This window comes from Oxyura jamaicensis, chromosome 3 (genome assembly GCF_011077185.1).
Source record: "Oxyura jamaicensis isolate SHBP4307 breed ruddy duck chromosome 3, BPBGC_Ojam_1.0, whole genome shotgun sequence".
NCBI classification, from domain to species: Eukaryota; Metazoa; Chordata; class Aves; order Anseriformes; family Anatidae; genus Oxyura; species Oxyura jamaicensis.
Genome location: NC_048895.1, coordinates 17,213,384 through 17,238,701, shown reverse-complemented (window position 1 = coordinate 17,238,701; position 25,318 = coordinate 17,213,384). Strand labels below are relative to the sequence as shown.

The 25,318-nt window shown below is 38.2% G+C and overlaps 3 protein-coding genes and 1 long non-coding RNA gene across 8 annotated transcripts in view; 2 read left to right on the top strand and 2 right to left on the bottom strand.

Annotated features, from left to right (window-relative positions):
* The window catches only part of HEATR5B (HEAT repeat containing 5B), a 55,658-nt gene extending 48,037 nt beyond the window's left edge, over positions 1–7,621 (bottom strand). The window contains exons 1-7 of one of the 2 annotated variants that reach the window (XM_035323003.1): positions 7,528–7,621; positions 4,847–5,012; positions 4,119–4,330; positions 2,500–2,608; positions 1,280–1,429; positions 610–781; positions 67–224 (exon numbers count right to left, since the gene is read on the bottom strand). In XM_035323003.1, the coding sequence (XP_035178894.1) occupies positions 67–224; positions 610–781; positions 1,280–1,429; positions 2,500–2,608; positions 4,119–4,330; positions 4,847–4,972 (927 nt within the window). In that variant the 5' untranslated portion in view covers positions 4,973–5,012; positions 7,528–7,621. Of the gene's footprint in view, positions 1–66; positions 225–609; positions 782–1,279; positions 1,430–2,499; positions 2,609–4,118; positions 4,331–4,846; positions 5,013–6,702; positions 6,749–7,527 lie in introns of those variants that run through there. The other variant, XM_035323001.1, reaches the window with a different exon arrangement.
* A 132-nt stretch (positions 7,622–7,753) lies between these two features.
* On the top strand, positions 7,754–15,370 carry GPATCH11 (G-patch domain containing 11). Of its 3 annotated transcripts, none has more exons than XM_035322999.1 (9): positions 7,754–7,946; positions 8,038–8,281; positions 9,128–9,169; positions 9,249–9,369; positions 10,177–10,267; positions 10,380–10,484; positions 11,243–11,324; positions 12,246–12,331; positions 14,571–15,370. In XM_035322999.1, exons 2-8 carry the CDS (start codon positions 8,080–8,082, stop codon positions 12,299–12,301), a joined length of 699 nt encoding a protein of 232 aa, XP_035178890.1. In that variant the 5' UTR covers positions 7,754–7,946; positions 8,038–8,079; the 3' UTR covers positions 12,302–12,331; positions 14,571–15,370. The 3 variants fall into 3 exon arrangements, with proteins under 3 accessions (XP_035178890.1, XP_035178888.1, XP_035178887.1); XM_035322997.1 differs by having other exon boundaries at positions 7,761–7,946; positions 8,055–8,281; positions 12,246–12,335; positions 14,598–15,370; XM_035322996.1 differs by having other exon boundaries at positions 7,762–7,946; positions 8,055–8,281.
* The window catches only part of EIF2AK2 (eukaryotic translation initiation factor 2 alpha kinase 2), a 24,580-nt gene continuing 12,585 nt past the window's right edge, over positions 13,324–25,318 (bottom strand). For both annotated transcript variants that reach the window (XM_035322993.1, XM_035322994.1), the window contains 9 exons: positions 24,378–24,412; positions 24,101–24,214; positions 22,990–23,109; positions 21,659–21,766; positions 19,583–19,775; positions 17,178–17,303; positions 16,504–16,602; positions 14,976–15,038; positions 13,324–14,894 (listed from right to left, as the gene is read on the bottom strand). In XM_035322993.1, coding sequence (XP_035178884.1) covers positions 14,775–14,894; positions 14,976–15,038; positions 16,504–16,602; positions 17,178–17,303; positions 19,583–19,775; positions 21,659–21,766; positions 22,990–23,109; positions 24,101–24,214; positions 24,378–24,412 — 978 coding nt within the window. In that variant the 3' untranslated portion in view covers positions 13,324–14,774. The remainder of the gene's footprint in view (positions 14,895–14,975; positions 15,039–16,503; positions 16,603–17,177; positions 17,304–19,582; positions 19,776–21,658; positions 21,767–22,989; positions 23,110–24,100; positions 24,215–24,377; positions 24,413–25,318) is intronic.
* The window catches only part of LOC118165097, an 8,581-nt gene continuing 2,437 nt past the window's right edge, over positions 19,175–25,318 (top strand). Inside the window, exons 1-2 of the long non-coding RNA XR_004749850.1 lie at positions 19,175–19,320; positions 24,976–24,979. This is a non-coding gene — a long non-coding RNA (uncharacterized LOC118165097). The remainder of the gene's footprint in view (positions 19,321–24,975; positions 24,980–25,318) is intronic.

The following is a 25,318-nucleotide window of genomic DNA, read 5'->3' as shown; positions in this document are numbered from 1 at the left end:
AAAAGAGTTACAGTTAATGTGCAAATGTTACCTAATTTAAAATAAATACTACAGCTTATCACAAACCTGAGTAACACCAACTCGCACTTCCCTATTCACAGATCCTCCTACTTTTAACATCTCTCCACCACTCTTTAAGAAACCAGATCCTCCTCGCAGAAATCCGGTGGCCATAAGTTCCAAGACTTCCTCAAGCGTAGCTCTCTTCACATTCTGCCGCATCACTTTTGGGAAGAGAAAAGCAATCATTTAATCTTAAAGTTCCAAACAACACAAGCAATGATCTCAAAATCTGTATTACCAATTCAAAACTGTCTTGCAACATAAATCTAGACATTTTAGATAACAGCTGGTTTACATGCTTACAAAATAAGCTACTATTCCCAAATGATTCTGATAGCTTGACTTTTTTTTTTTTTTTTTTTTTTTACAACTACAACAGGGAATCTGAACACTTTACTTCTTTTAAGCTAAGAGTTTATAAAACCAAACAAATCAACTACATACACATCCATGTATGAACAACAATATATCATGCAACACTGCCATGTAACATGGCACTGAAGATGCAGCTTGTCCATTTGGAAATGGAATCCAGAAGGAACGTACCTGTTGCTTGTTTTGGTATCAGTGCTGTGGCCATGACTGTCCCTAAAAGCTTTGACACTGCAACTCGCACGCCGTAGTTTGAGTTTTCCAGAGCTTTAAAGCACAGTGTTGCAACATTCTCTAGTTCAGCTGTCCACATAAACACCGCTTCATTTTGTAATTCCAGCAGACACTGAAGGATGGAGGGAAAAAAAAAGACAACTTGCTGAGCACCAATAAGAGACCATTCTTACCTTTTATCTAGGTATCAGTGTAATTGCCAGGTTTATTCAGCAAATATTTTAATATGAATATCTTAACTTTTTTCCCCACACTCCTAATTAACTGAAAACTTATCTGAATAATCAGAATAATCATGGAATAGGTTAAGACACAAATAAAAAAGTAAAACACTAAAAAAACAACTATGTTACTCAAAATCTCTCCTACTGAGACCCACAGTTAATCTACTCTCTCATTATTTATCAAGTGTGGAAGCCAATACCACTGTACCTCAGTATACGTGAAGCAGTATGTCAAATGTCTGAGCCCTCAGTGCTAACCAGCAAGGACTTACCTTTCCCAAGTAATGGTCAAGTTTCCCATGATAAGCAACAGGTCAAAGTTCAAATGCAGACACTTCACAGTCACAGGAGAAAGAATTTCTAGAACTGGGGAGAAACGCACCCACCTTGGCCACTGCACATCGTACAGCCATAGATCTGTCTGTCAACAGAGACCGGGCATTCTTATAAATATCACGGTGACAAGAAGCGGCTGCTCCTCCAAGGCCATTTAAGACTTTCTGTAAACTCATCAGGATTTCACTGCGGCCCTGAGACTGCACACATAAGAGACATTTATGCAAAAACACAGACACAGCACTTACATCAAGTACCAGGTGTGTATTTCCACATTTTCCTACTTCTGTACATGCATATTTTTATAAGCATTTCTAACAGGTCACTGAAGGCTGGTACAACCATTACCTGGCTGGTCTGACATAACACTAAGCATTAGATATGACCTTACTAGAACTGCTTCTAGTGCCATATAAATTAAGACGAGGCCCGATAGTCCAACAAATTGATCCTAAATAAGATGCTCCTATCCTGTCCCAACTGCTGTACCCTCAGGAAAAAAATAAAATAAAACAAAAACAAATTTTAAAAAAATCTTATGAGAATGTGAAGCCCAAGCAGTCAACAGATTCTTATCATACCTGCACACAGGCAGGTACTTACAGTTGGAGGGCACCAAAAAAAATGGTATCTGTATATGCAGATATCACAGCATACAAGGGCACAGCTGAAGAAAACCAATGTCAGGACAAAATGCAGACTTATTTGATACAGTCAGCACTGCTGTAAGTCTCCCCTTTGTCTCCAGCAGTGGGATTACTCATGTTTATTACTGCATACACGCTTTCTGTGACAAGCAGGAATCAAGATCTACAGAATCAGCACTCCTTTCCAACCTGTCATATATTTCAAAAGAAACTGAGCTATTTTGGTCGCATCAGCCCCACTGACAACCCACAACACGTTCCCTCAGTATGATGATACACACACTCTTTTCAGGGCAGAATGCATCCTGCTCACAAGCTGTGTAACATTTTTTGTTGCAAAATTTAAGTATTTCTTTTTAATTTTTAAACAATCGAACATTTACAAAGGGTACACAAGTGGAAATCGTAATGCAGTACTTTGGTATATACAACCATTTCACAGTTTTAATTACTGATGCCACAATAAAACAACTACTATAATATGCATATAACAAAACTCTCAACTCTCCCTCTGCAGAACAAATCCACGTACATGTTTACCTTGATACAAGTAATTGGATTTTTCTACACATAATAGTCTAAATGGAATCAAGACCACAAATGTAAAATATTTCAAAACTTACCTCTGCACTTTTGAGAGATTTTAAGAGATTATTCACGGTTTCTGGAAAAGAACTACCCAACATTCTGCCCATTTTTTCATAAAATGCTCCAACACATGCCACAGCAGCCCTACAAAAAAAAGACATACATGTTTTTGAATGGGTATTATTACATGTTCTATACAGAGCGAGAAATTCTGGAGAAGTACATGCTGAAATCTCAGCAAGATCAGGATTTTGTATGCTTCTATTAACCCCAGGTGCTTGTTAAACAAAGCTGTGAACAAGAAACCACCCACCCTCTCATATATTTCATACATTTTCATACATTCTGAATGAGAGATTTTTTTTTTTTTTACAAGGCTAAGAACTTATGTATCTTAAGATATAGTGCACTAAACACAAAAACATTTATGGACACTGTAAAAATCACTAGATCCATAAACGCCTGTATACATTTTTTTCCTTTCCCTGAAATTTTTGATTAGGAAGTTTTGAGTAACAGTGTAGTGCAGTTGGATATGCAAATTGCTCCAGGGCAGTCACAGACACAGCTCCTGAAAACATGCACATTTTCACTATGAAGAAATAAGGCTTTTTTTAAAAAATAAATAAATAAATAAATAAATCCTGGGTAATTTTTTTTTTGACAAAACTATGTTACAAACTGATTACAGCCTACTGCTTAACTGGCACATCTCCTACACAACTCTTCTACAAAAACATCAAAAACTAAGGCTTGAAATCCTATAGTAAAAAAAAAAAAAAAAAAAACTTATTGATTATCACTCTAATAGGTAGCTCAAATTTCTGAGCATGTGACAGTACTAAGCCTTTTCTACTTAAAAAGGTTCCTCACAAAGTTGCAATAGTTTCATGTGAAAGAAGGACAGTATCACCACAAATTGTGACTACTTCAAATGTTATTGTTATACCCCATTATGGTAATGCCTGAAGGCAGCCCAAATGGAGGTTTGCTAGACACTGTGAATATATGACATGGTACCCCACAGGTGGTGGGGCCCTAAAGTAGTGTCAACAGATGTTGTTTGTGGCATTAACCCAATTCCTGCCAGTGAGACTCTGCTCCTATACATGAAGACAAACTGGATCACATATACATGTACACCCACATCCAAGCGTACAGACTGTGTGAGAGACTTAAGCAGTACATTGCAACAGGGGAATAGAAGCAGGCAATGCTTGAAATGGGGGGAAGCTTCTACACTTGGTTACAATTCTCTTGGCAATTGTTCCTGCTTGACAATCTGTGGGGCTACATCAAAAATTGTGCACTTGGGCTCAACCACCAGCAGAACTGGTGGAATTGCTTCAGGGCATTATTTATACGTAGCATAACTACTGTCATCCTCTCCACTGCATAAGCACGTGAAGAAATGTAACTCCTTTGCCTAGAGGAAAGTATTGAACTTTCCGACAGAAGTGTATCTGTCACCTTCGAATCCTACCCTCTACAACCTCAATATTGCTCTTTTTTCCTGCTACATCAAGCATATATAAGCTCCAAAGCATGCACAATATAAGTAAACACGCACATATATACAGGCAGATTTTTCTGTAATATCCACGACCACTTTGCTTAAAAATCATTCCCCTTTCCCCAGTCATACTGAACGTACAGTTTTGTGGGCAGGTAGGCTGCTGTGTCATCTTTGCTCTTGATGATGTCATTACACTTGTCAAGTGTCTGAAAAACAGTAAATGTGTCTCCAATGCTGTAGAGAGCAGCAAGATTTTTTGCTAGCAGTTTTCGCGTAGGTGGCCCTGGGGAGCTACTGATGAGTCCTGTTAGCTGTTCTACTAGTTTCTTCTGCTTTTCCTTGACATCTGTCTGTAAACAGACCAAAAATTAACACAGTAAGTCTTGTTCCAAACAACACCCAGCAAAAAATACAAGAGATTGAAGTAAACCTTATACCACTCCCACTTCTCCATAATTCAGAGAGGCTCAAGATATGCCCAGTAATAGCAGAGACAGATGGTAAATGATCAGAATTGGACGTTATTTTAAGTAATTTTTATATTCTTTAAATGACCTACTAAAATTACGGTATTACCTGCACAAAGCATCTTTTAATCCTCTTTACCATCAAGAATCCCTTCACCAGAAGGGGAGGTTTCACCTTCCAAACATTTATGACGCTTTAGAACAGAAACCAAGCTAAATGGTTTATGCAAGAGTCACTGACTGCCTACAAGTAAACACTTAAAAGCAACAAACTAAAGCAGAGGCTGAATCTGGAATCAGACAGTTATGACCTGGATATTATCTACTAGCTTTCTCTATGATAAAATTAATACATTTTAGAAAGAGGAAAAAAAAAAAACACCACCAACAAAAACTTACCTTGTTAGCAGCTACCAGCACTTTATCCAAAAATCTTAACCACTCAAAGATAAAGACAGGCCTCTTTGCTTCTGTAATCTGTGCTAACGCTTCCTCATTCAGTAACAAACTGTGAGCCAGCTCCATTACTGGTTAAGTTCTGGTTTTATCATAGATGGTAATGAATCTGAAATAAAAATTGTAATATTAGTATGAAGTATAGTACAACAATATAGAGCTCTGAAAATCAGATGAAAATATGAAGATGAGACCTATAGATTACAGTATTATGGCTCAAGCCTGCTTAGACACAGCTTAACTAAGCAGTCCCAAATGAAAACTACTCACATATTTACAACCAACTACTTTCATCAATACTTCACAGATCACAGGTGCTAATAGTAAAAAGAGCACCTACAGACAACTAAAGGGTGCAAAATCTGAGCCAAGAAAAAAAAAAAAAGCGACACAAAATAGCTATAGGAGTCATTTAACTGTCTCCTCTCACATAAAACAGAGTATGAACTGTCCCCAGTCAAGACCTTAACCCCGTTCCTGAAGCTGGGACACGAACATGGACACCTTTTCAGTATCTTCAACAGACAACGTGAGAGAGAGATGAGCCCCTTACAAGCACTAGTGGAGAATCAGTGTCTTTTGCTTTCAGGAATGATAGGATGGTTCTCTTTACTGAAAGACACGTGCATGTCCCGAGACACAATGTGTGGGCTCTGCAGAAATAGCACAGCACGAGGCTTGCATGCTACCAAACATAGTTCCAGAGCACAACAGAGCTACAGAAGCGACATATGCAAACAACAGCACCACGTTAAGGAATGTAGAAATACATGTTTTCTAGAAATAAGACTCATCTGTGCCGGTTTAAAATGTATCACTAAAAATCACAGGATAATGTACTGACATGTTAGTCAGTAAAATCGCACAACACACATAACTCTGTGGCCTAATGCAGTTTCGCAGCTGAAATTCTAGGATGGCCCAAATTATTTAACTGGAAGAAGAGCAAGGGGTGGAATGGATATTAGTAGGATTTCCCACTCCTCACAAATATGGGAGAGGCAGGAACAGTGACAGCATTTGGGATCACTCATCTAACACTTGCCAGACCACCCCGGCCTTGCTTTATGGGGTAGACAAATGCGCCCTCTGAAACCCAGGCGGCCTGGAGCACAGGCAGCAGGCAAAGTACCACAGATCCAACACTGAGACCCTGCTCGCTGACTGTGGGGCAGCAGCAAAGCACTACCATAAGCACACCACTGGTGTAAGCAAGCACTCTGCAGACAACATCACTGTCAGCAAACTACATTTAAGCAAGCGGAGCTGCTTTATGTAGAACTGATGGGGGAAAAAAAAAAATCTAAAAAAAAAAAAAAAAAAGTCAACCAAAAAAACCATCTTCTGAAAAAATCCCCCCCCCCCCCCCAAAAAAAAAAAAAAAAAAAAATCAACACACCAAATCCAAAACCTGAGTTTAGTGATGCTGAAACCAGGATCTCAGGTCAAACGGGAAAGGCAAATCAAACAAGCAGTACCGTGCCTCCCCACCGCTATCCTCCTACAGCTGCACCGTTCTGCCCGTATTCTCAGGGTGTTTACTGTGCTCTCCCCTGCTTCCTTGTTTGAGGTCAAACCCAACAAAATTATTGAAGTGAAATGAATTAAATTAAAGAACTTTGTTTATAAATCAGCCCCCTATTAAACTGTAGAGAAGGGTGAGATGCCAATATCACAACGATAACGTGGTTCTAAACTCACCTGAGCACACCAAGTCCCTAGGAACTAGAGCAGCACAGTATCTGTAACACCAACCTGGCTCCTTTGCACTGTATTTTGTGGTGTTTTTCATTACTTACATCACCAGGGACAGATCAGAAAAGGTGGCAAGACCACGTACAGAAGCATGTTCTGCCCTCCCGCTAATACCTCCCAAACACTTTCACTGGATTATTATTTTTTCAAATGTTACAAAGAATTCAGAGATCTTGCCTATCCCTAAGGTACAGTGACGTCGCCCAAAACACCTCGAAAGGAGAGCAGAGAGAAGCGCAGTGAATGGCGGCGGCACTAAGGCTCTCCAGAGGGCTAGTCCAACAGCACAGCTCCTTGCTGCTCTTCCTCCCCAGCCAAAAGTTTAGGGCTTCCCCTGGCCTTCCGAGTCCTGAATCCCTCACCCACACATTCCCATATCTCTTCACCTGCTGGATTTAGGGACCATAAACTCTAGCTCCCCAACCTGCACACCGACAGACATTCAGCAGTGCCACCGAGGTGCATAGGATCCGATGCAGGGTGAATTATAGGGCATTCAGGGGGGCTGAAGGGCCTCGAAGCCCTCAGGCGGGCTCTCCCCAGGCCACCTGCGACGACCAGAGCCTTGCTCCGGAGTTCACCCACCGCGCAGGGGGCACCGCGCACACCGTTACCTCCCCCGGCGACGCCGCATCAAAGCAGGGCTTAAACCCCCCAGCCGTGCCAGAAAGCCCTCCCGATCTGCCCGCCGAGAAGCGCTCAGCCCCAAGCCGGGGCTCACCCGGGACAACCGGGCCTGCAGGCCTCCGTGCCAGGGCACCCCGCTCCGCCCAGCCCCCTGCGCACCGAGCCCCGAGCGGGGCCGCTGCAACCGCCCCCGGCCCCGGCCCCGGCCCCGGCCTCCCTCACCCTCAGCGGACGGCGCGGAGCCGCCGCCGGCCGTGCAGCAGCAGCAGGAAGCGGCAAAAGCGCAGGCGCCAGCGGCCAGGCCGGGGCGGAGGAAGGGAAAGGAAGGGAAGGGAAGGGGCGGCCGCACGCAGGCGCCGGCCCGGGGTGGTGTGAGGGAACGGGGGGCTCCTCTCAGCCCCCTACCGGGTAGCGGCGGGGGGAGAACAGGGTTGGGTTGAGAGGTGTTTGGGGAAGCGGGGCGCAAAGGGAGGCAGCCCGAGCCTGAAACGGGCGTGAGGCTTTCGACTGAGCACGGGTCCTGCCTCCCAGGTCATCCGCAGAAAGAGCAGGGGCTGTGAGCACTGTTTGTAGTGCCTGGAGGAAAGGGGCTGAGCAGGGCATGCGTGCTAAACATGGAGGAGGATGAAGAGGAAGATTACATGTCTGACTTATTTATTAAGTAAGTAGCCGTCTTTTTTTTTTGTCTTTTTTTTTTTCTCTTAAATGGTTGTAAGCATAAAAAAGAATGAAAAATGAGCTAATATTTGCAGAGGTTATTAATTCTTAGGCAGGATGTGAGGCCAGGCTTGCCCATGGTGCGCCGGGTGAAAGAAGCTATTCAGAAGGAAGAAAAGCAAAAAGAAGCCAACGAGAGAAACAGACAGAAGAGCGTGAAAGAAGAAGAAAAAGAGCGACGTGACTTGGTGTTGAAGAGTGCATTGGGCAACGAGAACAAAGGCTTTGCTCTGCTGCAGAAGATGGGCTACAAGAGTGGCCAGGCCCTTGGCAAAAGTGGTAAGCTTGTTGCTGTCTAGACGTGCATGCTACTTTCATGCTTATATTTTACAAACTGCAGCTGCTGCTTCACTTACAGACAGGGTCAATAAATGCCTCTCTAAGAGCCCCCCTTTGCTCTCATGTTCTGACAGGAAAAAAAAAAAAAAAGAGCAAATTTCTAAAATAAAAATGACTGTTGAGAGATGTGAGGGAAGCAGCAGTACTTGCTGCTCGCTAAACGCACTTCAGTATGTGCATGTCTATAGGAATTGCTCTAAGAAATTTTTGATGGTCTTGGAAAGCTCACTGCTCAAAAAAAAGGTCAGCACCCTCCTTGAATTTATCACTGTATTCTGGACAAGAAACAATACTTAGCGTGAAGTCTTGACAGATAAAATCAGTGAAGGAAAACATCAGTAATCGTTACGCTAGTTCAGTGAATCTCTAGCAGATGATCAGCAACTTAAGTGGCCCAGACAGATTCCTGTTTTTCTTCATCTTTATCAAGTTGTGAAATTCTCAAATAAAAAATGCCACAGAAGATTGTAGCGAAGCAATCTTCATCACAGGTATGCTGTACCTATCAGATCAACATCATTTTCTTTATGTTGGGTAGTGTTCTGAAAAAAGCACACAGCAATTCAGCAGACAAGGAAAAAAATAAAGGAGGTTCCAGCTCAGCTAGGTCATTTGTAGTGCACTAAATTTGTATCAATAGGAGGTTTTTCCGTTTCCAGAAAATAGAATTCCAAGAAAATTTACATATTTAATGGCAAAATCAACTTGACTATTTGAATGTACCACACAAACCATGGTTTGAGGAAGACCTGTTTTTTTAAATTGGCCTATTTTTCCTTTTCACAGGAGAAGGCATTGTTGAACCTATTCCTCTGAACATAAAAACAGGTACGTGATGCTTCCTAATTGACTTAGTTAGGTATCAGAGCTTCTCAGCTGCTTACATTCATGTTTTAAACTTAACTAGGCAGAAGTGGGCTTGGTCATGAGGAATTCAAAAAGCGAAAAGCTGAAGAAAAACTAGAAAACTATAGACAAAAACTCCATATGAAAAAACAAGCAAACGAACAAGCTGCAGATCAATTCAGGTAAAATTGTGTAAATGATACTCCAAGCAGCGTCTACAAGGCTGTTCTTTTTATGCATGAGGTTTATTTATTCTTACAGTGTGTTACTAATTCTGCACGTTGTTTGAATGGGAGGTATGAGTTGAAACATACAGTAATTGCTTCTCAGTTCTAAAGCAAGAGCAGGTGAACGCTGTAACACCAAAAGTATATATGAACCTTTAAAAATAAATGATTCAGCAATGTAAACAGTACGTATTCTAATTTACAAATAATTTGCAACTTTTTAAGTCAAAGAACCATGTCATCTTTTTCAATATAAAGTTCACGGATAATCCAGAGCAGCATTGCTGCAGTGGTTTTGTTTTGCAACAAAAGAAAACTCAGGGTAAACTTTGGGGGTTTTAATATATCTTTTTTTCTCCTTGTTTGCTTTTTTTATAAGGAAAGACTAGGGAAGATTAAAATCCTCTCTGCAACTGTTTCATGAACCATTTTTTCATGCATTATGGAAACCTGGTGTAAAAACAGTATTCAAAGTGTAATTATCATCAAAAGCTCTGTCCTGAAGATGTAACTGAAAGGTTTATTTCCCCCCCAAAAAATAATAATAATACTCATTGCTCCTCCAAAACTGATGTCAGAAGGGACTTCTTAACTTCAACATTGTTCTGGTTAGCATGGTCTCCTCTGGTCTGCGTTCAGCAGTCTGAGGGATTGGTATGGCTAGAATCTTGGCAGATTTTCTATTTTAGAAAAGCTGTTGACTGTAACACATCTCACTGTTTGTCTTCCCGCTTATTTTACCCATCTACTTTTTCTTAACAGAGTAAGGTTCAAAAACAAACAAGAAGAACGTAAGATGGAAGGAGACCTTCGAAAAAGCCAGAGGGCCTGCCAGCAATTAGATATGCAAAAAGTGAGACATATTTCTTTGGGTTAGAAGGAAGGTTAAAGTATAGAGATACAGGCTGCAAAGTAATAATTAATAAATTAAAGATAATTTCCATTTATATCCTTCATTATTTAAGGATATTGATGTTCCCAAGGAGACTTGGTATTGGCTAGAACCTGAAGAGGAAGACAAGAAGGATGAAGAAGACAAGGACGATGAATGCACAAGCTCAGATTTAAGTGTAAGCTTCACAACTAAATGCATGGCTCGATTCACAGTGAAATTTAATGTATGTATTCATCATTTTCAAAGCTGTAGTAAATGATCTCTTTGCCATCTTAAAGCAAAGATTTTTAAAGCAATTATATGATAAAATACAAAACATTAAAACTGATTTATTGCTTATCTCTTTTGAAGCCGATCTTTGGAAAAAGTAATCAAAATGAAATTCTAAACATTGTGGTGTCTTAGCTGCCATATGCAAGATCACATATTTGATCAATGTAAAACTGTTTACTTTTAAGGTTTAATTTTGGATGCTTCATCTCATGTTGTAGGGTGAACTTTAGAATCAGTAAGTGATTTCTGAAAATGCTTCACAGGTGACCTTGAACTGGACACCAGAAATTAATGTTTTTTGAGAACTAGATTATACCACTGTTGTTAGCTTAACGTATTAGATTTGCAGAGATTAAGTGTGAAAAATTCCATCAAAAAATATCATGTACTTGAGATAAAGTAGCTAGGTAATACTTCAGCAGTATCTTCAGTGCAGGTTTCATAGCTGGAAAGAATAATGAACAAACAACAGCCATTAACTTTCTGGAGATCATGGATTCCTTTGCTGTAGGCACAGCAATTTGGGTAACCACACCTTACTGAGTTACAGTGGCTTTTCTATAGAAAAAGGTTAAACAATCTGTTTTAGCAAAACCAGTAGCTCAAACCATTGTCCATCATGTAAGCTCCTACTCATTGCATCCTTGTACATACCTGTAGGTATTAGAAAAGCTACAACTCCTGACTGCATATTTACGACAAGAACACTTTTATTGCATTTGGTGTGGAACGACCTATGAAGGTGAGAGTAAACCTGCCACGTATGTGTTTTAATTCACTTCTGCAGCTAGACTCGAGTAATACAATATATACTCACTCTTTACCCTGTCACATGCTTTCCTCAAGGGCAGTGCTATACAAACTATGCCTATGCTTCTATTCATTCTAGTCAGTTTGCCTTTTCTCAGGTCCAGAATCAAAGGCTATCAACTTCCTGATATTGGGTCTAACCTCATTTCATTAGCCATCTTCCCTTTGCTATAATGCAGATGGTTGATATTAGGTTGCTTCAGCATTACCAGAGACACTTCTCTAAGAGAGCTCTCAACAGCCCACATGTGCCATCCGAACGGCTTTGCTTTCTGTTCTGCAGCCTGGCTTATGAGAAGCTGTCATGATGTAGTCTGATAGCTGCATGCTTACCCCTCATCCAGCGTACAACGTTTCGTGGGAGAAACGCTAATACTTTTGTCAGAATATGTACTTTTTGTTTCTCTTACTATAGTCATTTAATTATACATAACAAGTTTTCCTTCCGAGATGCTGTTTTGCAAAAAGCTTGATGGGTTTTCATTGTAAGTCCACTGTAAGGTGTTGACATGCACAAAAAGTACATACTGGCACTTACTTGAATTGGTATTAATATTCATTTTGTTTTGAGAAAACAAAATTCAGATATTAAAACTAGTACCATTAAAAAAAAAAAGCAAGCTCGCAGGTGTTTCTGGAACAATTATAACACATCTAATTTCATTGCACAAGAGAGGGTAGAATTTGTGTTATTTGTGTTCAGTGTTTTTAAAACACAGTTTAGAATTAATAACTTGCAAACCTTGAATTCCATTTAACCTGTTTTGTGCAGTTTCTTCAAATAATTCTGGCAACTTTTTTTCCTCTTCTGCGGTGGAATTAATTGCTCACTTTTTCTCTGCTTATTCCATAGATGCTGAAGATTTGTCTACAAATTGCCCTGGAGACAGTGCTGCAGATCATGATTAAAGCCTTTCTAAAGCAAGGAGTTCTAGGTAACTATGTATGGTTGATATACTCTGACAATTTTTTTAAAAAGTGCATTGCTGTGCCAGAGTTTATACCAATGTATGCAGAAGAATCATAAAGTTGACGGGTTAAACTGCCCATTTTTGAAGTGTTCTGTCTTTTCTGCTTGATGCACAATTTATTAGGAATTAAAACTGCATTATTGTGAATTACTGTAACTTGAAGGCAGGTAAGAATTCAACAGTCTTCGATTATGCTCCATCCAACTGAGCAAGATATTCAATTTAAATTTGAGCAAGACATATTCAATTTATATATGTATTTATAAATAATCTTAATAGACTTTTTTTTCTTAAGGAGTGACAACTGCTCCTGTAAACATCCTCTAATAGAAAGTTACTATTAAAGTATACAAGTACTGCAAAAAAATAAAAATCTATCAAAAACTACTGTGACAAGATAAATAATGCTTAACAGTAAGAAAGGAATCATAGAATGGCTCAGGTTGGAAGGCACCTTAAAGGTGTCCTTCCAACCCCCATGCCATGGGCAGGGATGCCACCCGCTAGATCAGGTTGCCCAGGGCCCCGTCGAACCTGACCTTGAACACCCCAGGGATGGGGCATCCACAGCCTCTCTGGGCAACCTGTGCCAGTGCCTCACCACCCCAAGTGAAGAATTTCCTCCTAAACCTCTAACCTAAATCTCCCCTCTTTTAGTTTAAAACCATTCCCCTTTTTCCTTCTTTATCTGATTGAGAAAAAAAGTTGCTCTCCAGCTTTTTTATAAGCCCCCTTTAAGTACTGAAAAGTTGTGATGTCACCTCAGAGTAATGGTGAATAGTGGTGGTACACGTGTTCTGTGCAAGAACTGCAAAGGATTCAGCTGAAACTTGTCGCATGTTAATTTTCATATTGTAAGGGTAGTTTTATGGGTGAAAGGGAAGTAGAACTAGTGGCATTTTTGTCTGTTGGATTATAAATTCCCCTAGACCTTGAGTACTGCAAAAAACCACAAATTACTCCAAAACAATGGAATGCTTTATTTATGAGGAATAACATTCATTATAAGGGGGAAAAAAAGAACCGTTCTTAGAAAAGGACATAAAATCAGACCATTATTTAGCACCGCTTATAGGGGATCAGCAATAGATTTCCATGAGAGTATAAAAATGACTCTGTATTATTTTATATTATTCTTTTTAACCAAACACCCACCTTTAACCTGTTTAATATTTTAGAAAAATCATATTGTACTTTATCTTTATTACACGTCATCACATCATACTTATTTTTCTGCTTAGAAGTCTTTGCATTTGCATTTATGGAGTTCCACAGGAGTGAGCCCTATCTTTTTCAAACAATTCAAAGATGAGAATCAGAAGGACTACGTTTGCCCATCTTTTCTCCCCTGCACAATTCTTCCTATTCTGCCAAACCTGTAATATTTGAAGTATGTAACCAAATAGTAACAGGCAATCTGTTGTTACCTTTTGCGGAGCTGATGGTAAGTCCACCAGAGGTGTTCAGGACACCTGTTACCAGTTACACATGCCTCAGTACTACAATAAGCGATTAAAGCCCAGCAGTATGGGGTAGAGGATGTTTAAAGTGCTCTCGACAATGTCTTTAAAATGGTTACTATTGAGAAAACTCTGAAGACTTAGAGTATCCCAACTTTGTTTCAGAAAACAAAAACAAACAAAAAAATCCTGAGGGTTTCAAAAGTTGAGGACAGATCTCTTTTGACTAGATTTCCTAGAAGCTAGATGCTTAACATTTAAAACATTCCCATTCTCAAGGAACACCTACTTTAAAAGAGTAAGTGTATTTAAATTTTAGAGCATTAATGTGCTAAGTGTTCTGATATGTATATAGTGAGAAGAAAATTCACTTTAAAGACCTGAAATTTAGTAAAGAATAACCCCCACCTCTTTCTAGTATTCTTCCTACCAAAATCAGTCTTTCCAATTCAGCTCATTACCTCCTCTGATCTAAAAGGGGGGATTCTAATAATTAATATAAAGACCGTTGTGAAAAAGCAGAAAGGCTTGATTCACATGCCACAAGACAGCACTTCATCCACTTCAACTGATAACGGATTGAGCGTGTGTTAAGAGCACACACACAGGGAGTTGCCACAGGTCAGTTATCACATCAACACAGTCTTACAGGAAACGAGGACTAGGTTCCTGCGCTTATGGTATAATATAGTTCAGCTCATATCTAACCTGTGTTTCCACGTAAAAAATGTAAGCAATTGTTTGCAGATGTTTGCTGTTCTGGTCTGCAGCCAGTGGGAGTGAATGGTGATGTGACCATTTTGGCCAGCAAGCTCCTCAATGGCAGGAAGGCTGAACACCATGGAAGAGACACGTCCTAAGTCTTGCTCTTGCTTCTGATATATTATGGAATTCCGTAAGTTTGAATCAAACTGGATTTAAGCACAATTTGGAAGACTCTTAAAATGGTGTTTACTGAGTATGAGCTTTAAGTGAGTTGTCTTTATCAACACTCTTCAAAAGCTCAAGTATTTCAGATGCACGGAGTCTTTTTGAGGCATCATTTGAAAGCATGCTTTTGATTATGGGTACCTGCAAAAAAAATTAAACTTGAATTATTTTTTTATGAATAAATAAATAAACTAACTGAAATAATGTATTCTAATACTGTACCTGTGATTTAAATCGCTCAGTGAAGCCCTCTGGAAATCTACCTTCTCTTACATCATGCCATACCTGAAATTCATATGAGATAAACAGTTTCAGTATGCTTTTATTCATTATAATTTGTATCTCATTTCACAACCCATATAATTTACAGAAGTAATTAGTAGAATACAAATCTACAAAAAAGGTAAGGCTGCAAAAAGAAACTATAGAAGTTTGAAAAATTCTTATTTAGTTGAACTTTGTTTTGCTTTTATGGTCTTTTTTGTAAACTGTTGTCCCTTCTTAAGCTTAAAAGCTTCACAAAATACAATGATCTGTTTGTTTCGGCAAACCTCTCTACTTAATAACCATTATCCTTCTGTCCTCAAATAATAATAATTAAAAAAACAAACAACACATGTTGTGAGAAGGCTTAATTTCTTGTTCTGACAACATGTGGATGTTATTTCTGAGCCAAGCAGGGGTGCTTCCTCCCTTTTACCTTGTTCAGTGCGGCACAATTATTTCTATGTCACTGCAGAAAACGCTAGGTGGAGTTCAAAGCAACCAACAGTGAGGATTTCTAAATATATGCTTTCAGAAACTGCTTCTGGGTAACAACTGCTTTTTTCCTCATGATGATTTTCAATTGGTTTTGCCTTTTAAACTTTGAACACCGTGGGACTGTAGGCATGTTTTCACAGTTGGCTGTGAGTGGGGGAAAGTCCTTTAGTCTTTAGAAATACAAGGTAGTCAATTGGAGCCAAGTCAAATCTGTGGGTCAAACACACTTTGATATGGTTTGCTCATGTTGGCAAAGAGCCAGGCTAATAGTGTTTTAGAGCTTACATAGATCTTACAATACTCATCATCTACATCCCTGTCCTACGACTATATTAGGTTTGTGCATAACAGCTGTTACACTACCACTGCGCAAAGAAAAAGACAAAAGACACATTAAAAGGTACCTTTTAAAGCAAAGTTTAAGTAACACTGGTATCTTTCTGAAGTAATATTTTTTCAATTAAGATAAAGGCATATATTCCAAATCACTTTCATTTTCATTTGGAAAAACTACAAAGGTTTCAGCTCTATGGAAACTTTGTTCTTGTTCCATACTATAGTGAAGAAGAGAGCATGGCAGACACTAAACTCTCCCAATTCTTATTTTCTAAAATTAGAAAAATATTCCTTTCCAATACTCTGATCAAATAAAAAGATCAGATCTGTTTTTGGTAGATATTTTTTAGATTTTTGATTAATTTCCCTATAGATGCATGTACGTATCTAAGTGTAGAAAGGCTTTAATCTGTGTATCAGTAGGACATAAGTAAAATAAATCCAGTGATGTTTCTTCAGTTACTACATTTTAACTGAAGCGTGAAGGACTTATGAGAATTACAGACATGAATCAAGGGGAAAATATTATTAGAGACAGTACTCTAGATGTACAGATTCCTTCTGGCATGTAATCAGCAAGACACCAGCAGTAAGGCAAAATAATGATACATGATATAATGTGAGAGCTTATTTTTCTTTAAAGATTACATACCGTATTTTTCTCATGACGACTGGCCAATGCCGAAAGAATTTCAAACCAAACTAATCCCAGTGCATAAATATCTACTTCCTTTCCATATCTGTTAGAGATCTACAAATATCACAACAAAAACAATGTAGGTGTCAAATACAACTGGACACGACTTCTTAAGACAAAATTTGAAATTAATAGAAATTGTCACCCAAAAACTTCAGGACTGCCATTACTGAATCTTCATATTAATTTTTAACCCTTTCTGCTGTGATTTGTTAAATAGTGACTGTGATGTCACATTAAACACACTGAAATTACGACTTCTACAGAACTATATAGATAAGGCATCCCCACGTCTTTTTGTTACAAGTAATGAAACAGAGGGACTCAACCACCATGGTTAACAGTGGTCCTAAATTCAAACTGAAATACATGGCTGGCAAATTGTTAAACAAGAGCATTCCTTACACCAGTGTCAGACATTGTAGGTTAGGACAATTAAATAAAACCACCACACTTGCAAACTGCTTTCTTCAGAATAAGGTTATCCTCATATACAGTCATAGGGAACATTAAGCAACTTGGTTTAGTACTGTGATAAGGGTCAAACACAACCAATACTGAGTTTATACTGTGAGATGCATGCAAAAATGCAAATGCAAACAGAGACAGTAATATAGCAAGATAATTACCTGCTCTGGTGCCATGTATGATTTTGTTCCTCGGTTCTCAGTCAGAGTTTCATATTCCACAGAAGTCACAAGACCAAAGTCACCTATTTTTATTTTACCGTCACGCGATATGAATATATTCTGAGGCTATATACATATATATATGTAAAAAAGTAAATTAGTAAATTACTGTATGACCAAGGTTTATTATCATCAAGCATAATCAGCCACAGAAGTGCTCCCCTTAAAATTTTGTAATTGTTCACAGAAATTATTAAGAAACGGATTGTGGGTGGGAAACAGAAGAAAGTTTACTGAACTTCACTTTGAAATACACAAACTAAGTTTAAAATAGCATACACCTCAATAACTAACTTTATTTTAATTAGTTGTGATGACTATATCATGCTTTAATACTCTTCAAATACACTGTGTATATAACATCTATTATCCAAAAATGCTTTTTAGTCCTGGGATTTGATGCACTTGTGCAAAGCACTTAGGCTTGCATGAAATTCCACTCAAAGTGTAATTTCTCCTAGGCACAGGAGGAGTATCTGTACTAAGTTGACTGCAGAGGTGGGGCTTGCTACAGGCGTCTCACAGTTTTCATTGAACTTAGCATTTTAAATTTGACAAAGTCATCAGCAACTAAAATAAAATTGTGTATGTTTGGATGAAGCTTTCCAAGCCATCGATCATTCCAAAGAATAAACTACATTTCTGAATGCTGTTAAAACAAGAAACAAACAGCCTCATCCTGTCTTTAACTCAAAGAAGATCCAGTGGACTGTAAGGCCAGGAGAGACTTAAGGTTTCACGGAAAGCAATCTTTGTGTCAAGAATGCCCAGCACGGTTCTTCTGTTCAAGAACAACGAAGTCCACGCACATTTAATAACAGTAGTGCCCTATCTGAAGACTCCACTCATGCCAGGCACAAACAGACATTAATCTCAGGATGAAGAGAGTTTGAACCTATCCTGCAGCTGTGATTCTGTGACATGGAAATCTCAGGTGGCCAAGCACCTAAGCTGACAGATCAAAATGGGGATAAAGAAGTTGCTAAATTAAAATGCAGGCAGACAAGTTAGCAATAGAACTTGGAAGAAGATTACAGCTCGTTTCCACGGATGAGAGACTGGGGCAGCAGATTCATAGGAACACGGAAAAGTAGGAGATTGAGCTGAGAACAGAAAGTGGGACTGAGGAGCAAGAAAATACAAAGCCTGAAGCATGGGAAGAGGTAAGAATTAACGTGTAGGGAGAAAAAGCATTTATCATGCCACTTCTTCCCAGATATCTAGGTAAACAAAGGAATGTATATTTGTGGTTTGGTCTCGTATTGTAGCAATAAGCCTCACAGCGGAGCTCTAAGAGACATGAATGTATCTGCCCGTAAGACTAGATTCTAAGAGTGGGCAGTGAGCATGATCTGGAACCACAGTGAATAAAAACCACAGAAGATTCCAACCTCTGGCTCAAAAAGTATAAAATTCAGGTTACTGGAGGTCTTGAGAGAAGGGGAATATGCATCAAGGTCAGCATCACTCTATTATCTCTCAGCTCTAATACTCTCTAGGTATTTGGGCATAACCACTATGTGAGGAAAACAATATCCTCAATCAACATTTAGTGTGACCCACTACAGCCATTCTTAGTTTTTTGGAAAGCCACCATGCTAATGACTTGTTCACAAAGTACGTTTTAAAACCATAAGCAACGTTGTAACTGGCATATAAACATTGAAGGCTTGTAACTTTGTCCTTTAAAACTATTTTATCTCAATATAAAGATTGTATGGTTGTGCACTTGTGGAGACTCTGAAATTCTATTAAAAAAAGTAGCATGCAAATGTCTGTATGTGTACATGATACAAGAACACCTAGAATCATTATCAAATGCAATAGATACTAGAATAAACTGTCCCCTTGCAATATACTAAGAGCAAGCTTCCTAGACTCAACCTTTCACCTTCTTTCTTTTAATTGTTTTATTACCAAGGAAGGTAGGTATTCCTTTTCCCAATAGGCTGTCTTGTGACCCAGTAGCACATAACACACTGAAAATGCCTGTTAAATGATGACTAATGATTGCTTTGATCTTTTTTTGGTGGTGGGTAGTTTTGGTTTTTTTGGGGGGAGGGGGTTGGGGGTTGGTTGTGGTGTTTTTTTGTTTGTTTGTTTGTTTGTTTGTTTTTTAACTACTGCACTCTGAGATCCTTTAGTTCACCTTCTGATTTTAGAATGAAGTCCAGCTAGCTGCTGGAAAAACGGATCACTGTAATATCAGAAGAGGCACACTACTAGGGTACATAATTAAACAAATACTAAAACAATATTTTCTGAACTTCCAATAAGTACTACTTTCATCTAAAATTATTACAATTATTTAAAAAAAAAAAAAAAAAAAAAACTCTTCTACTTACCTTGAGATCTCGATGAATAAACCCTTTGGAATGAATATAGTTCACTCCTTCCAGTATTTGTAAAAATTTATTTTGGGCCTCCTCATGATACCTTTGGTTTTGTCTATTATTTTCAATCCAATCTTCCAGTGTTCCTTGTTCACAGAATTCTATTTGGATGAAAAGGCAAGGGTGTTTTGTTCGTGACCTCTGCCTGCAAAAGAAAGTTATACACTATATTAAAGCTGGCAAGATACAATTCCTCCTGCATCAATGATTCTCAGGTCCCTCTTCTCTAAACAAACAAACTATATATATATATATATATATATATATATATACATATATATATATATGTGTATATATATATATATATATATGTATGTAAAATTGTTATTCTTTTTGGAGTTACTCGAAAGACTGCAAGTTTCTTGATTTTAAAGACCTTACACCACTAGGTACTAGATCTAAAGAAATAACACTCCAAACCAAACAATCCCTGTTCAGTTGCTACATACCCCTGAAAGATTCCTAACATTTTGTTTACCTCCTTGTTCACACCGAAAATTTTCTGATTGCCTGAATTCTTCTTATATATAAAGGCATGTCCTGTTGAGCAAGAAACAGCACAGTACTTGGGTCCCATCTTGCCCCTTAGGAATTACTGCAAAACTCTGGCAGGTATTCCCTATAGCGCTCAACAGCATTAGGCTTCCCCCCCCACCTAAAATGATCACATTCTTTTAACCTTTGTCCCTTAAAGGAGGAAGTGTGGCGACATCTTTTATGTGCACAGTAAATGTTCAAGGCCAGGCTGGACAGGGCTCTGAGCAAGCTGATCTAAGTGAAAGATGACCCTGCTCATGGCAGGGGGGTTGGACTAGATGGTCTTTAAGGTTCCCTTCCAACCCAAGCCATCCTATGATTGATAAGTCTGTGAATCAGAGAACCATTCGAAAGATGGAAATCTAAATGAAATACATTCACTGAGTTCCCTCACCATCTGCCCATAAAACAGACTAAGGCTGGAGATGGGGAGGGAAAGGACAATATGAAGAGGAGGAATCACCACTTCCTTTTCTAATTTGCACTGTGTAATCTCAGTGCCCTAGAATAAAGCATTCTGAGGCACTGAAAGAACAAGCAGTAAAGTGGCTCAGAAGTCTCTAGAGCCTTGAGGTCAGGCCACTAGGTGACATTCCACTCTGGGACTTCAGCCTTGAGGTCTTTTTTTTCCTGTGTGATAACCAGTAGCTGTTCAATATAAAATGTGTCAGTGATATTGAGACTCCAAGATACTAATGGTTGGGTTTTCACAAGCCTTTTTTTTGCCTGTTTAATTCAGCTTTTTTTCTGAACACTCTTAACAGATATTGTGCCAATCATAATTTTGATTGCATTAATATTTTAGGGCTCTAGGTAAGTGTGGTAAACTATCTGAAAAGTGAGAATTTATAGCTATGAAAAACCATAACCATAAAGCCTTTGAAAATTTAATAACCTAACTTATCAGTAAAATTCTTATCACTGTCTTGCCAGAACTCTTAGTGCTGGAAGACTACCTCCAACAAAAGAACATTTCATTCTGCATTTCTACTCTCAACAGCTTTATGTTCATAACAAAAACTCTATCAGACACCATAGTTTAAATGTTAATTTAGAGAAATAATTAAATCTATGAGAATTACTGGATGACCAGTACTTAAAAAAATAAAATAAAAAAGGGAAGGGGGAGGGGGGCTACCAATCAGGAATCTGGCAACCAATTTTTAATTTATGTTAATCCTATCCCCATATTTTGTATTCTTACACTATTCTATAGATAGAGCAAGTTCTGTTTATTAAGAGCCAGAAGACAGATAAAATTACAAAATGTTTAATATTCACCAAGAAGGTATTTAATTATAAACCACCTGCTGCTGAAGAGTACTGTGTTTTGTTTTGTTTTGTTTTGTTTCCTAACAATAATTATGTAACTACACGTATGCATTTGTATTTGTGTAATGGTGTATAAACTGTGATCAACTTTTCTTTTAACAACACAAAATTCACTATGGCAAACACATCTGTGAATGCAAACTCCTGTTTTGTAGTTACCTTGAGTCTGGGTAAGTCACATAGTCAAACCCTTCCCAGCTACAATAATAGCGCACTATGTTTTCATGTTGAAGTTCTGCGAGTCCACGTACTTCACGCTTTTCCTTCCTGTTTGGAGAAGAAAATAAAACTCAAAAAAAATAAAAAAAATCATAACAAATGATATTTCCATACAAAAATAGATATTGAGTTAAATAAAAGACAATTTAAGTAGCAATATACAGACAGTTTTACATTGATTTTGAAAAACAACAGAATGTTCTTAGAAGGTAAAAAATCTTTTTATTATTATTATTTTTAGAAATTAAAGCCCTACTCAACAATGCTGAAAAAGGTTGGTTTACATATACACAAGTGTGTAAATACTCATGAGGAACTATTGCTGTAATTGGCCTACACTTCTTGTTAAATTGCACAGTGAAGACCAGCACTTTTTACTAAAAGCCATTTTATTGATTCTTCAAATACTGTAATAAAAATGAAAATAATACACATCTGTGAAGAATATAAGAATTGGAAGGGCAGTTACACAATGTAAGGGACATCTACTTCCAAATTTCAGTTATGATTTCATAGAGAACAACTTTATTTTTTCTGAATACCAGTACTCTACCAGTACTCTTAAATACTATAGTTGAAAAAAAATTACTTAAAAAAAATTAGGATCTTTATTCTGTGTGGAGATTATTATAAACGACAAGTAATGTGGCAACATGAGTCACTCTTCACATTAAATATTTATATTATTTATATATAAGTTGTATGTAAAGTATTTTCCAATTACAAACCACAACATTTATTACTTTCATTTTTCTCCATTTCCCCTAATTATAGTCATTATATATTATGGATAAGTAAATTTTCAAGCAAGGTACCCTGTCAAAAGTAACATTGCCGCTTTCAATGTTTTTATTAATCAGCAAATTTTCTTCAAACACATTCTACAATATTAACAATCAGAAATCAGAAATTCTGTACAAGTGTACTTAGGGAAAGTAGAACATAATAAATCTACTTTCTTACAGCAGTATACCAAGTTATTTGAGTGATTGCAAAATTGAAGAGTTGCACGTAGTTTTCAGCTTTACACAGAAATAAAGAAAAGTTTACCAGAAAAACAGTTAATGAAAATTCCTTAAATGCTCCAGAGATTATTAAAAAATAAAATCATGGAATCATAGAATGTCTGAGTTGGAAGGGACCCATAAGGACCACTGAGTCCAACTCCTGGTTCCCCAAAGGGCCATCAAAAAAACAAAAAAAAAAAAACACTATGAAAAACTTGATTAAGGATGCCTTTAAAAAAAAAAAAGTCAATATACAGTACTTACATTTTAAGTTCAACTCGCTTGACTGCATAGGTCATCTCATCAATCTTTGCTGTTGCTTTGAAAACATTCCCAAAACCACCTTCACCAATAGGCTTTATGTTTTTATAGTCTTTAAGAAATCTTAAAAAGAAAAATGATATATGTCCACCTGGAGTGTACTTAGCATAGAATTTACAAGATATAGAAATGGTCCCAAAAGGCTTAGTAATATCTGCTGCAATATCATTCTACAGGGATCACTCAATATGTACATAGGTCTAAATCATAACATTGAAAATTTAAAAAAAGAAACAAAAAAAAACACACACACAAGGGAAAGCAGCCCTATAACACATGGTTGCAGCTCTCACCTGAAATGTTAAAAAATGAGTTCCAAATCCTACTTCTAGTAAATATTTCAAAATTTATACAGAATGGGAAATGTAGTACTTCCTCTGACTGCCTATACCTATGGACAAGAAACTCATGCAGATTCTGAATTCAAGTCTTGTTCTGTACCAGGCAAAATAAACTTGAAGGTAATCACTCCTACATATTAATTGTGAGCATAGAAAAGTATATTTTTCACAAACATTTCACCAACGACAATCTCAGAACATGTTTGCTGTCTGCCTTTTTATTTTAAGTATCTGTAAAACAAAGTTCCACTGCAGTTCCTTTTTTTTTCCATATAGCAACAGAATAAGAGCAAATTTTCTTTATTTGTACAGGGCCTGACTCTGATGCAGTTATCTTTCTTCATAGCCACTCATGGTGCTGTGGTTTTGATTTGTGATGAAAACAGTGCTGATAACACTAAGTTTAGCTGTTGCTGAACAGTGCTTGCACAGCATACAGGCCTTCTCTATTTCTTAGCCTGCCCTGCCACAAATGAATTGACTAGGGGTGTGCAAGAGATTAGGGAAGGGACACAACCAGGCAGATGACCCAAACTAACCAAAGAGATCTTCCATGCCATATAACCCCAATAAATAAAGTAATAAAGCTGAGAGGAGGAGGTACAGCAATACACGGCAATATTCTCTCGCATTCTATTATAAATAATCAAATAAATCTAGACCACTACATACTGGACTTGCTATACAGGTCTTATTTTAAAAATCCTTCTTACCTTTCATCCGCAGTGTACTCATTTTCCTCACTGGTATTTGGCAAGCTTTTGTTTGAATCCGACACCTTTTTTTCTTCTTTGTTATTTGCATTATTGAAATTAGCTGCCAATTTTCTTTGACAGAGATAAAAGAAAAATTTATAAGGAGGTGTTTTTCTCATACAGGACAAGAAAAAAGAAATGTTCCACACAATGGTGACATTTCTTTGCTAGATATAAAGTCAAGTGGTATGTAGTATAGTTAATGGAAGATAGTGATCCAGAACTAAACACATACCTTGTGGATTTCATGGCAGAATTTTGTCCAATTCTCTACATGAAAAAGAGAAACAACGTCAACTAAGATATCCTGAATATTTTCACTATAATTAGTTTAAAATGCACTTGAAAATGTATCCAGCATCTCTCTATAAATGTGTTCATACCTTATATAAAAACTTGGACCCATATATAAACAACACAGGACTCAAATGCATAATATGTTTACAGATGATAGTAAATTAGGAGGAGCTGTTGACTCCCTCAAGGTTAGAGAGGCCTTGTAGAGATACCTTGACAAATTACAGGGCTGGGCAATCACCAACCACATGAAATTTAACAAGAGTAAATGCTGGATTCTGTACCTGGGAAGGAGCAATCTTGGATATATGTGCAGACTGGGGGACGAGGGGCTGGAAAGCAGCCCCCAGAAAGAGATCTGAGGCTTTTAGTCAATGGTAAAACGAATATGAGTGAACAGTGTGCCTTGGCAGCTGAAAGGACCAACTGTTTGCTGGGGTGCATCTAGGGACAGCGACAGGACCCGAGGGAACAGAATGGAGCTGGGACAGGTGAGGGTCAGGCTGGGCATTTAGGGAACGGTTCTGCACCCAGAGGGTGGTCAGACACTGGGACAGGCTTCCCAGGGCAGTGGGCACAGCACCAAGCCTGCTGGAGTTCAAGAAGCGTTTGGACAACGCTCTCAGACACAGGGTCTGATTTTATATGGTCCTGTGTGGAGCCAGGAGTTGGGCTCAATCCTTTTGAGTCCCTTCCAACTCAGGTTATTCCATGGAAGAAATAAGACTGATGCCATATCTTAATTTTTTTCACGTAGTTTATGTATGATATCATCATTTTTCCCACCAAAAAATGAGCTTAGTTTGATCACCCTTCTCACTAGTACAAGCCAATGTAATCCATGATACATAAACTGGGTTCACAGTAAATAAGTAAATG